The sequence below is a fragment of the Nymphaea colorata genome, chromosome 7 (assembly GCF_008831285.2).
Source record: "Nymphaea colorata isolate Beijing-Zhang1983 chromosome 7, ASM883128v2, whole genome shotgun sequence".
Lineage (NCBI taxonomy): Eukaryota > Viridiplantae > Streptophyta > Magnoliopsida > Nymphaeales > Nymphaeaceae > Nymphaea > Nymphaea colorata.
In genome coordinates this window covers 21,496,109-21,509,701 of record NC_045144.1, presented here as the reverse complement: position 1 = coordinate 21,509,701, position 13,593 = coordinate 21,496,109, and the positions used below count along the sequence as shown (strand labels likewise).

General features: G+C 41.9%; 1 protein-coding gene across 3 annotated transcripts; it reads left to right on the top strand.

The window, feature by feature from the left end:
- The first annotated feature begins 3,663 nt into the window (after positions 1–3,663).
- On the top strand, positions 3,664–10,494 carry LOC116257952 (uncharacterized). 3 transcript variants are annotated; one of them, XM_050078597.1, is made up of 2 exons: positions 3,664–3,829; positions 10,052–10,494. In XM_050078597.1, the coding sequence occupies exons 1-2, from the start codon at positions 3,736–3,738 to the stop codon at positions 10,261–10,263; spliced, it is 306 nt and encodes a 101-aa protein (XP_049934554.1). In that variant the 5' UTR covers positions 3,664–3,735; the 3' UTR covers positions 10,264–10,494. The 3 variants fall into 3 exon arrangements, with proteins under 3 accessions (XP_049934554.1, XP_031490838.1, XP_031490837.1); XM_031634978.2 differs by lacking the exon at positions 10,052–10,494 and adding an exon at positions 4,111–4,553 and having other exon boundaries at positions 3,665–3,829; XM_031634977.2 differs by lacking the exon at positions 3,664–3,829 and adding an exon at positions 9,607–9,770.
- Positions 10,495–13,593: the final 3,099 nt, after the last annotated feature.

The window sequence follows — 13,593 nt, the reverse complement described above, 5'->3', positions numbered from 1 at the left end:
CCCTCAAACCAGACAAAGTTTTGACAACTGGGCTAAGATTTGAAGGAATAATGGTGGGATCCTTGAGATAAGCGGTGGGCCGGGAGACCCACAGCTGCCGACTCGTGTCCTTTTAGCTGACTTTTCTCCTCCCAATTAATTTATGCCCTGCCACCACAAGAATGGCCTCTCACTCCCAGGCAGCTACCCTTGGCCACTCCCGCTAACTGAATGAAGGCCTGCCACCTTTCTTTAGAAATCCATGCATGGTGGAAAGTAGAGGATCTTCAAAACATCATTCCACAAAATCTGACATATATATCTCAACTATGTGAATGCATGCATTTTTCGAGCTTTTAGTTATCCACCAATTTGTTATGCATAGATATTTGCTTGCACTTAACTCTCCTCCACCGAACCCTAGGGTCTCCTCACCTATTGATCGGCAATTTTGTCATTGGATTTCATCCCCCAAAAATGCAGCTCACAAGTACTTCAAGACGATTAATTTTCATCCCCAAAATGGCATGTCCAGGAGAACTTGCCATTAGGTGGGGACCCATCATTCCCACCTAGAGTGGCAAGTTCCTCTCGACGTGCCATTTTCATGGCAAAGCTTGGTCTCCCACAGCTTAGCTCAAGGGTCCCTCCATTATTCCATCAAAACTTCATACAACCAATGGTATGAGAGAGCCATTTCCCCTGCAAGTTTGCAAAAGGAAGAAAGATATATAGATAAAAGATTAATTAACAGGAAGAATTGAGATAGTAAAAGGATTAACATTGATGGGGCGGACCCCCATTAATTTTTTTCTCTTTCTAGTAAGGTAAACCTTTTGACTAAGTCCGATCATGTCCACTCCTCCAACAAATAGATCATTAAGAGGATGCCATTCTGCACTCATCCAGTCATCCTCCACTAGTTGGTATTCACACTAGCTAGCTGCTACACACAATGAAGCAAGTAATGTCGTTGAAAAACAGGGTTTATTTCCGATTCTAGCTAGTCTTCGGTTACTTTCCTCCAAAACTAAGAGTAGGCATGTCACCCTGCTGTGTGACACCGTACTCTTGGTGTAAAACCGGCAACTTCACGAGAGAGTTGCTTAGCAAGACGCAGCCAACCAATTGATCCAGGACAGATTCGTGTTTGTTAATCTTGTGGTATACAAACACAAGATGCCCAACTTCAACATTATTGAGCCGCAAATTTTATCAACAGGAAAAATGATCACAAAGAGCTTTTCCACTAGTAAAAATATGTTCAATATGACTACATACCAAAAAAAAAAAAAAGTAATTGAACAAAAATAAGAAATCAAAGCTTCAGTATGCAGTACAACGAACCACAAAGTTAAACAACAAGCATCACCAGAGTGAAAGTTTCCTGAATGGATAACTCTCATATACAATCTCATGAGAAAGAATCGGGTCATCTTACATTGGACTGCAACGAAAGGGAAGGGAATGGGCCATGGTGTTAACCCCCAGTAGAGCGGAAGCTAGTTATGCACGCCGTGTTGACACAGAATTTTGTGTGTCAGTACTGTTAGCGACAAAAATATCTTTTAAATAAAAAAACAAAGAAACTGAAAAAATAAAAAAAATGAAAAGACTTAAAAAGACTTTTTTTTCAATAATTTTAAAAATGCCCCACATCTTCTCTTCCTCTGGCATGTGTATGTTGCCTGCATCGACCACAACGGAGGCAATTCTGTCAGTATAGCAGCTTACAGGCCTCTTCTCTTTTTGCTCATCCAGCTTTGTTGTCGAGCGTTTGGCACGGCTCTGGCTTATCGAGGCGATTTTTTCTTTCCCAAGAGATTAGCTAATTATTTTACAGTCTTGATGATAGAGGTCACTGATCCATAATGGCGTGAGAGGCATTACTGAGCTGAATGGTATGCGCTTCAATTTGATTGGAGAAGAGACTTTACGAGAGTGCGCGCGTGTTGCATCATAATATATATATATATATATATATATATATAACATCGAAGTAACTAGTGGGTCATTTACTGTCGAGCGTCGACCGGAACATGATCCAACAGTGATGATCATAATTCGAAGCACAGGGAAAACCACCCGTCGCTCCTCTCTTTCTCTCCCCAATCCATCGCCGGCGCTCTCGATTTTTCCCTCCTCCTCTGTAACCTTGCACTCCTCCCCATCTTCTCTCAACCCCCTCTCTGTAACCTGCTTTACCCCATTGTCATCTCCCACCCACGCCATCCCACGAACGTTGCCCCCCTGTGCACTGGAGTTGCTACCCATCCTCCATGCAAACCCTCGCTCGTTCCCCCTTTCCTGTTCTTGCTCTTTTTATTTTTTGTGATCAATTCTTCTGTATATGCATTCTTTTCCTCTTCCGTATAAGCTAGATAGAGACACCGACCAAGAGAAACTGTTGCCTGGCTCAATTCGGCTGATCAAACATTCCTTCAGAACTAATGTCTTGTTAAGAAAGTCGATTGTGAGGATATGATTGCTCTGTGAAAGGTTGATGCAGGAGTTTCATTGTATGAGTCGTGGTTGTCTACAATGATATTTCTGTTATAAGCTCGAATCAAGGCTGTTACCCTCACCAGAAAAATATCTAGCACGAAAGAGGTGATTGGACAATTTTCTTAGTGAAGAACATTCTACGCTGTTCAAGAACGTAAAATTATTTATTCATAAAATTTGTTAATTCATTTTCTCGTTCTCTTTTACCGTTGTTTTCATTATTTTTTCAGTATGTCACAGCTTCTACAGACTGACAATTTCATTCCTATATTTCGTTGGTTATAGCTATGGTTTTGCCCATCCCTCAGTACATCGCAACTTTTTTAGTGACGGATAATGTCGTCAAAGCGAGCTTGGTTTTTGTCTCTTACCTAAGTATTTACCAACTTTCCTCGGAATAGTATCTTTCTTCAATATTTGATAATAAAATTAAACATCTTGAAGTACTTGCCATTGGCAATTTTGAAGGGCAAAATCAAATGACAACATGGCCGATCATTAAGTGAGGAGGCCCTAGGGTTTGGTGGCGGGAGACAAGTTCAAGGAAATATATGTGGATACCCAATTACTGGGAACTAAATAATTGCCGTGGTTTTGTGGGCCATGAGAGCTCTACATGCGTGCATTCACAGAGTTGTGATGTATATGCTTGTGCATTATGCTATGAAGATTCTCTACTTCCCACCATGCATGGATTTCTAAAGAATGGTGGGAGGCCTTCATTCAATTGACGGGAGTGGCCAAGGGTAGCCGCCTGCAAGTGGGGAGAAAGAGGCCATTCTTGTGGTGGCCAAACATAAATCAATTGGGAGGTGAAAAGTCAGCTAAAAGGCCGGAAGACCATTCTTGTGGTGGCCAGGCATAACTTAATTGGGAGGAAAAAAGCCAGCCAAAAGGCCATGAGCCGGCAGCTGTGGGTCTCCCGGCCCACCGCTCATTTCAAGGATCCCGCCATTATTCCATCAAATCATAGCTCAGTTGTCAAAACTTCATCCAACTAATGGTTTGAGGGCATTTTTCGCCGCATGTTTACAAAAGGAAGAAAGATACATTAACAAGAAGCTATGGGAATTGGGATAGTAAAAGGATTAACGTTGTAGATCCTAATTTTCTCTCTTTCTAGGAAGGTATACGTCTTGACTCGGTCCGATCATGTCACTCCTATAAATAGATCGTTGAGAGGATGCCATTCTGCACCCATCCAGTCATCCTCCATTAGTTGGTACTCACACTAACTAGTTGCTATCCACAATGAAGCAAGTTTCTTCCCTGCGCTTCCTCCTCTTTGTTGCCCTTCTCTTGCTGCTCTCTGTGGCTTTTGCACGTAGTGTGGTTGAAAAAAAGGGTATGTTTCCGTTTCTTGCTGGTCTTTCGTTACTTACCTCCAAAACGAAGAGTCTGAGGGAGGAGCGACCCTTGGTTCTTCGCCTGTAACTAGTTTAAAAAAGATCAACCGATCCACAAAGACTAGTAGTCTACTAACCAGACCACCTGCTTGGCAGCTTGAGCGTCGATGTAACCTATAGTTATTCAATAATGTGCCATTTGTGCATCTAGCTAGACATGCATTCGATTAATTGGTTGGCTATACACTTAATTTCCTGAACATTATGGCTATGGATGCAGACGAAAAGAATGCAACGGGCGACTTTACTTGTGGGGTCGATTGCAACAATGGTCGATGCTGCGCATATGGTGAGAACTGCTGCTCCGGCACTGGATGCTGCCGATCTGGTCAGACATGCTGCGGCTATCTTCTTTGCTGCGACCTTAACGAGTATGCTGCGTTCGTGAATGCCCACGCTGTCCGTAGCAGGCCAGCAGCCCTAGCAAACTGAAACCTTCTCATCTCTGATCTGTTATCAACTTGATCATGATGTTAGTACGTTGTAACTTATGGTGCATCTGAATAATAAAGCGAGCATGCTTATTGTCTGCTTGGACAGCATGCATGCAGGGTGTGTACTTCCTAGTTCTTGTTTCCTGCAAAAACCAGAACCAGTGTTTCCGTCTTTCCTCTTTGTGTACTTGTGCAATCGAAATAAATGCACCGATGTTGTGCTTAGTTACTTTAGTTGAATTTGTTTTGTATATGTATATATTCTACAAGCAGTTCATCGCCTCTCACCTTAATTTCTTTTTCCTCCTTTCAAATCTTTCGCTAAGAGAAATCTATTTGCAGTCAATAACGTTGTCTATTTAAGTGCATCCCCTTGGCAACAACAATTCATCCTATCATTTCATTTCAGAAGTTTTACTTATTTGTGGGCATTCAAAATTCCGGGCAATAAGCAGGTTTTTTGAGATTTTTCTCTCCTTTCCAAAAAACCACAAGGTCAGTGCTTCTAATTAGCAGGTTGTCGGAAACAGCCGATGACCAAGTCCGATTCAAGGCTCCCAAATTGGGGTTAACAAGGGACTATGAAATCAGGCAAACAAAAAGCTTTGAAGCATGACAAGGACTTTTGGATAGAAAATATAAAAGAAAAGTATACAAGAGGAGTTGATAGTAATGCATAATATGTGAAATATGGTTAAAATACAGTTTCCGACCAGGCTCAAACACTGAGAGAATGCATGCGAGAGAGAGAGAGAGAGAGATACTTGAAAGAAGAAAACAATGACGAATAATCAATTTGGTGACCGGAGTCAGCCAGAATCATCAAATTTCCGACCGCCACTTTTGCTGCAAAATAGGGCACAACGTGCTTGTCGCCTTTCATTCAATCGACCAGCGTTTTCTCCACAATCAAGCTATCAGCCTGAGATTTTACAGGAAGGACCGCCTATCTGTTGCGGATCCAATGCCTCTGAGCTCGACCAATTTGGTGGCCGGAGTTGGCCGGAATCATCAAATTTCCGGCCGCCTCTTTTGCTGCAAAGCAGGGCAGACGTGCTTGTCGCCCTTGCATTCCATCAACCAGCGTTTTCTCTACATTCAATCTCTCAGCCTGAGATTTTACAGGAAGGACCGCATATCTGTTGCGGATCCAACGCCTCTAAGTTCGACCAATTTGGTTGCCAGAGTTGGCCTGAATCATCAAATTTCCGGTCGCCTCTAGTTTCCTTGTCTCATAGTTCCCTTATCTATCAAAAAACCTGTTACCCTATTTACCACAAGAATCCTCGGTGATTCTCCTAAACAATTTTGGTCTGGCATGTACTCTTTATATTGAGAGTTCATCTTCTCTAAAATTGTATCAGAGAATAAATAAAGGAGAGCTCCCTTTCCGGTGGACGTAAGCATCAAAATGCTTGAGTATTACTGTGCTCTTTCTTATTATACTTCACGTTTTAACAGTCTTTACCTACCTACTAGATCTACTGCAACACCAACGTCAATCCTTTTACTATCTCAACTGTTAATCAATTTATCTATACATCTTTCTTCCTTTTGCAAACATGTGGGGGGAAGAGGCCCTCAAACCAGACAAAGTTTTGACAACTGGGCTAAGATTTGAAGGAATAATGGTGGGATCCTTGAGATAAGCGGTGGGCCGGGAGACCCACAGCTGCCGACTCGTGTCCTTTTAGCTGACTTTTCTCCTCCCAATTAATTTATGCCCTGCCACCACAAGAATGGCCTCTCACTCCCAGGCAGCTACCCTTGGCCACTCCCGCTAACTGAATGAAGGCCTGCCACCTTTCTTTAGAAATCCATGCATGGTGGAAAGTAGAGGATCTTCAAAACATCATTCCACAAAATCTGACATATATATCTCAACTATGTGAATGCATGCATTTTTCGAGCTTTTAGTTATCCACCAATTTGTTATGCATAGATATTTGCTTGCACTTAACTCTCCTCCACCGAACCCTAGGGTCTCCTCACCTATTGATCGGCAATTTTGTCATTGGATTTCATCCCCCAAAAATGCAGCTCACAAGTACTTCAAGACGATTAATTTTCATCCCCAAAATGGCATGTCCAGGAGAACTTGCCATTAGGTGGGGACCCATCATTCCCACCTAGAGTGGCAAGTTCCTCTCGACGTGCCATTTTCATGGCAAAGCTTGGTCTCCCACAGCTTAGCTCAAGGGTCCCTCCATTATTCCATCAAAACTTCATACAACCAATGGTATGAGAGAGCCATTTCCCCTGCAAGTTTGCAAAAGGAAGAAAGATATATAGATAAAAGATTAATTAACAGGAAGAATTGAGATAGTAAAAGGATTAACATTGATGGGGCGGACCCCCATTAATTTTTTTCTCTTTCTAGTAAGGTAAACCTTTTGACTAAGTCCGATCATGTCCACTCCTCCAACAAATAGATCATTAAGAGGATGCCATTCTGCACTCATCCAGTCATCCTCCACTAGTTGGTATTCACACTAGCTAGCTGCTACACACAATGAAGCAAGTAATGTCGTTGAAAAACAGGGTTTATTTCCGATTCTAGCTAGTCTTCGGTTACTTTCCTCCAAAACTAAGAGTAGGCATGTCACCCTGCTGTGTGACACCGTACTCTTGGTGTAAAACCGGCAACTTCACGAGAGAGTTGCTTAGCAAGACGCAGCCAACCAATTGATCCAGGACAGATTCGTGTTTGTTAATCTTGTGGTATACAAACACAAGATGCCCAACTTCAACATTATTGAGCCGCAAATTTTATCAACAGGAAAAATGATCACAAAGAGCTTTTCCACTAGTAAAAATATGTTCAATATGACTACATACCAAAAAAAAAAAAAGTAATTGAACAAAAATAAGAAATCAAAGCTTCAGTATGCAGTACAACGAACCACAAAGTTAAACAACAAGCATCACCAGAGTGAAAGTTTCCGGAATGGATAACTCTCATATACAATCTCATGAGAAAGAATCGGGTCATCTTACATTGGACTGCAACGAAATGGAAGGGAATGGGCCATGGTGTTAACCCCCAGTAGAGCGGAAGCTAGTTATGCACGCCGTGTTGACACAGAATTTTGTGTGTCAGTACTGTTACCGACAAAAATATCTTTTAAATAAAAAAACAAAGAAACTGAAAAAATAAAAAAAATGAAAAGACTTAAAAAGACTTTTTTTTTCAATAATTTTAAAAATGCCCCACATCTTCTCTTCCTCTGGCATGTGTATGTTGCCTGCATCGACCACAGCGGAGGCAATTCTGTCAGTATAGCAGCTTACAGGCCTCTTCTCTTTTTGCTCATCCAGCTTTGTTGTCGAGCGTTTGGCACGGCTCTGGCTTATCGAGGCGATTTTTTCTTTCCCAAGAGATTAGCTAATTATTTTACAGTCTTGATGATAGAGGTCACTGATCCATAATGGCGTGAGAGGCATTACTGAGCTGAATGGTATGCGCTTCAATTTGATTGGAAAAGAGACTTTACGAGAGTGCGCGCGTGTTGCATCATAATATATATATATATATATATATATATATATATATATATATATATATATATATATATATATATATATAACATCGAAGTAACTAGTGGGTCATTTACTGTCGAGCGTCGACCGGAACATGATCCAACAGTGATGATCATAATTCGAAGCACAGGGAAAACCACCCGTCGCTCCTCTCTTTCTCTCCCCAATCCATCGCCGGCGCTCTCGATTTTTCCCTCCTCCTCTGTAACCTTGCACTCCTCCCCATCTTCTCTCAACCCCCTCTCTGTAACCTGCTTTACCCCATTGTCATCTCCCACCCACGCCATCCCACGGACGTTGCCCCCCTGTGCACTGGAGTTGCTACCCATCCTCCATGCAAACCCTCGCTCGTTCCCCCTTTCCTGTTCTTGCTCTTTTTATTTTTTTGTGATCAATTCTTCTATATATGCATTCTTTTCCTCTTCCGTATAAGCTAGATAGAGACACCGACCAAGAGAAACTGTTGCCTGGCTCAATTCGGCTGATCAAACATTCCTTCAGAACTAATGTCTTGTTAAGAAAGTCGATTGTGAGGATATGATTGCTCTGTGAAAGGTTGATGCAGGAGTTTCATTGTATGAGTCGTGGTTGTCTACAATGATATTTCTGTTATAAGCTCGAATCAAGGCTGTTACCCTCACCAGAAAAATATCTAGCACGAAAGAGGTGATTGGACAATTTTCTTAGTGAAGAACATTCTACGCTGTTCAAGAACGTAAAATTATTTATTCATAAAATTTGTTAATTCATTTTCTCGTTCTCTTTTACCGTTGTTTTCATTATTTTTTCAGTATGTCACAGCTTCTACAGACTGACAATTTCATTCCTATATTTCGTTGGTTATAGCTATGGTTTTGCCCATCCCTCAGTACATCGCAACTTTTTTAGTGACGGATAATGTCGTCAAAGCGAGCTTGGTTTTTGTCTCTTACCTAAGTATTTACCAACTTTCCTCGGAATAGTATCTTTCTTCAATATTTGATAATAAAATTAAACATCTTGAAGTACTTGCCATTGGCAATTTTGAAGGGCAAAATCAAATGACAACATGGCCGATCATTAAGTGAGGAGGCCCTAGGGTTTGGTGGCGGGAGACAAGTTCAAGGAAATATATGTGGATACCCAATTACTGGGAACTAAATAATTGCCGTGGTTTTGTGGGCCATGAGAGCTCTACATGCGTGCATTCACAGAGTTGTGATGTATATGCTTGTGCATTATGCTATGAAGATTCTCTACTTCCCACCATGCATGGATTTCTAAAGAATGGTGGGAGGCCTTCATTCAATTGACGGGAGTGGCCAAGGGTAGCCGCCTGCAAGTGGGGAGAAAGAGGCCATTCTTGTGGTGGCCAAACATAAATCAATTGGGAGGTGAAAAGTCAGCTAAAAGGCCGGAAGACCATTCTTGTGGTGGCCAGGCATAACTTAATTGGGAGGAAAAAAGCCAGCCAAAAGGCCATGAGCCGGCAGCTGTGGGTCTCCCGGCCCACCGCTCATTTCAAGGATCCCGCCATTATTCCATCAAATCATAGCTCAGTTGTCAAAACTTCATCCAACTAATGGTTTGAGGGCATTTTTCGCCGCATGTTTACAAAAGGAAGAAAGATACATTAACAAGAAGCTATGGGAATTGGGATAGTAAAAGGATTAACGTTGTAGATCCTAATTTTCTCTCTTTCTAGGAAGGTATACGTCTTGACTCGGTCCGATCATGTCACTCCTATAAATAGATCGTTGAGAGGATGCCATTCTGCACCCATCCAGTCATCCTCCATTAGTTGGTACTCACACTAACTAGTTGCTATCCACAATGAAGCAAGTTTCTTCCCTGCGCTTCCTCCTCTTTGTTGCCCTTCTCTTGCTGCTCTCTGTGGCTTTTGCACGTAGTGTGGTTGAAAAAAAGGGTATGTTTCCGTTTCTTGCTGGTCTTTCGTTACTTACCTCCAAAACGAAGAGTCTGAGGGAGGAGCGACCCTTGGTTCTTCGCCTGTAACTAGTTTAAAAAAGATCAACCGATCCACAAAGACTAGTAGTCTACTAACCAGACCACCTGCTTGGCAGCTTGAGCGTCGATGTAACCTATAGTTATTCAATAATGTGCCATTTGTGCATCTAGCTAGACATGCATTCGATTAATTGGTTGGCTATACACTTAATTTCCTGAACATTATGGCTATGGATGCAGACGAAAAGAATGCAACGGGCGACTTTACTTGTGGGGTCGATTGCAACAATGGTCGATGCTGCGCATATGGTGAGAACTGCTGCTCCGGCACTGGATGCTGCCGATCTGGTCAGACATGCTGCGGCTATCTTCTTTGCTGCGACCTTAACGAGTATGCTGCGTTCGTGAATGCCCACGCTGTCCGTAGCAGGCCAGCAGCCCTAGCAAACTGAAACCTTCTCATCTCTGATCTGTTATCAACTTGATCATGATGTTAGTACGTTGTAACTTATGGTGCATCTGAATAATAAAGCGAGCATGCTTATTGTCTGCTTGGACAGCATGCATGCAGGGTGTGTACTTCCTAGTTCTTGTTTCCTGCAAAAACCAGAACCAGTGTTTCCGTCTTTCCTCTTTGTGTACTTGTGCAATCGAAATAAATGCACCGATGTTGTGCTTAGTTACTTTAGTTGAATTTGTTTTGTATATGTATATATTCTACAAGCAGTTCATCGCCTCTCACCTTAATTTCTTTTTCCTCCTTTCAAATCTTTCGCTAAGAGAAATCTATTTGCAGTCAATAACGTTGTCTATTTAAGTGCATCCCCTTGGCAACAACAATTCATCCTATCATTTCATTTCAGAAGTTTTACTTATTTGTGGGCATTCAAAATTCCGGGCAATAAGCAGGTTTTTTGAGATTTTTCTCTCCTTTCCAAAAAACCACAAGGTCAGTGCTTCTAATTAGCAGGTTGTCGGAAACAGCCGATGACCAAGTCCGATTCAAGGCTCCCAAATTGGGGTTAACAAGGGACTATGAAATCAGGCAAACAAAAAGCTTTGAAGCATGACAAGGACTTTTGGATAGAAAATATAAAAGAAAAGTATACAAGAGGAGTTGATAGTAATGCATAATATGTGAAATATGGTTAAAATACAGTTTCCGACCAGGCTCAAACACTGAGAGAATGCATGCGAGAGAGAGAGAGAGAGAGATACTTGAAAGAAGAAAACAATGACGAATAATCAATTTGGTGACCGGAGTCAGCCAGAATCATCAAATTTCCGACCGCCACTTTTGCTGCAAAATAGGGCACAACGTGCTTGTCGCCTTTCATTCAATCGACCAGCGTTTTCTCCACAATCAAGCTATCAGCCTGAGATTTTACAGGAAGGACCGCCTATCTGTTGCGGATCCAATGCCTCTGAGCTCGACCAATTTGGTGGCCGGAGTTGGCCGGAATCATCAAATTTCCGGCCGCCTCTTTTGCTGCAAAGCAGGGCAGACGTGCTTGTCGCCCTTGCATTCCATCAACCAGCGTTTTCTCTACATTCAATCTCTCAGCCTGAGATTTTACAGGAAGGACCGCATATCTGTTGCGGATCCAACGCCTCTAAGTTCGACCAATTTGGTTGCCAGAGTTGGCCTGAATCATCAAATTTCCGGTCGCCTCTAGTTTCCTTGTCTCATAGTTCCCTTATCTATCAAAAAACCTGTTACCCTATTTACCACAAGAATCCTCGGTGATTCTCCTAAACAATTTTGGTCTGGCATGTACTCTTTATATTGAGAGTTCATCTTCTCTAAAATTGTATCAGAGAATAAATAAAGGAGAGCTCCCTTTCCGGTGGACGTAAGCATCAAAATGCTTGAGTATTACTGTGCTCTTTCTTATTATACTTCACGTTTTAACAGTCTTTACCTACCTACTAGATCTACTGCAACACCAACGTCAATCCTTTTACTATCTCAACTGTTAATCAATTTATCTATACATCTTTCTTCCTTTTGCAAACATGTGGGGGGAAGAGGCCCTCAAACCAGACAAAGTTTTGACAACTGGGCTAAGATTTGAAGGAATAATGGTGGGATCCTTGAGATAAGCGGTGGGCCGGGAGACCCACAGCTGCCGACTCGTGTCCTTTTAGCTGACTTTTCTCCTCCCAATTAATTTATGCCCTGCCACCACAAGAATGGCCTCTCACTCCCAGGCAGCTACCCTTGGCCACTCCCGCTAACTGAATGAAGGCCTGCCACCTTTCTTTAGAAATCCATGCATGGTGGAAAGTAGAGGATCTTCAAAACATCATTCCACAAAATCTGACATATATATCTCAACTATGTGAATGCATGCATTTTTCGAGCTTTTAGTTATCCACCAATTTGTTATGCATAGATATTTGCTTGCACTTAACTCTCCTCCACCGAACCCTAGGGTCTCCTCACCTATTGATCGGCAATTTTGTCATTGGATTTCATCCCCCAAAAATGCAGCTCACAAGTACTTCAAGACGATTAATTTTCATCCCCAAAATGGCATGTCCAGGAGAACTTGCCATTAGGTGGGGACCCATCATTCCCACCTAGAGTGGCAAGTTCCTCTCGACGTGCCATTTTCATGGCAAAGCTTGGTCTCCCACAGCTTAGCTCAAGGGTCCCTCCATTATTCCATCAAAACTTCATACAACCAATGGTATGAGAGAGCCATTTCCCCTGCAAGTTTGCAAAAGGAAGAAAGATATATAGATAAAAGATTAATTAACAGGAAGAATTGAGATAGTAAAAGGATTAACATTGATGGGGCGGACCCCCATTAATTTTTTTCTCTTTCTAGTAAGGTAAACCTTTTGACTAAGTCCGATCATGTCCACTCCTCCAACAAATAGATCATTAAGAGGATGCCATTCTGCACTCATCCAGTCATCCTCCACTAGTTGGTATTCACACTAGCTAGCTGCTACACACAATGAAACAAGTAATGTCGTTGAAAAACAGGGTTTATTTCCGATTCTAGCTAGTCTTCGGTTACTTTCCTCCAAAACTAAGAGTAGGCATGTCACCCTGCTGTGTGACACCGTACTCTTGGTGTAAAACCGGCAACTTCACGAGAGAGTTGCTTAGCAAGACGCAGCCAACCAATTGATCCAGGACAGATTCGTGTTTGTTAATCTTGTGGTATACAAACAATTGGGTAGTCACCTCTTATGTCAATGCAAGGACGCACTGGCTCCACGCAAGGCACTAAAGCTTCTTTCGAGCAGAGGGAGGAATCCTTGGTTCTAGTCTTGGCCTGCAACTAGGCTAAAAATATCAACCGCAAAAGTTTAGAGGTCTACTAACCAGACCACCTGCACCGTTATTAACACAAAATAAAACATTTTATCATAAAAAAATTATTTAGACAATAAAAATAAAAAAGATTAACATCACACTTTTAATTTTGAATTATTCCAAACTATTCTGTGGCCCCAATTCCATTGCCGGTAGCCTCATATCTTTTCACAAACTTCCATGTGGCCCCAATTCCATTGCAAGATGCCCAACTTCAACATTATTGAGCCGCAAATTTTATCAACAGGAAAAATGATCACAAAGAGCTTTTCCACTAGTAAAAATATGTTCAATATGACTACATACCAAAAAAAAAAAAAAAGTAATTGAACAAAAATAAGAAATCAAAGCTGCAGTATGCAGTACAACGAACCACAAAGTTAAACAACAAGCATCACCAGAGTGAAAGTTTCCTGAATGGATAACTCTCATATACTATCTCATGAGAAAG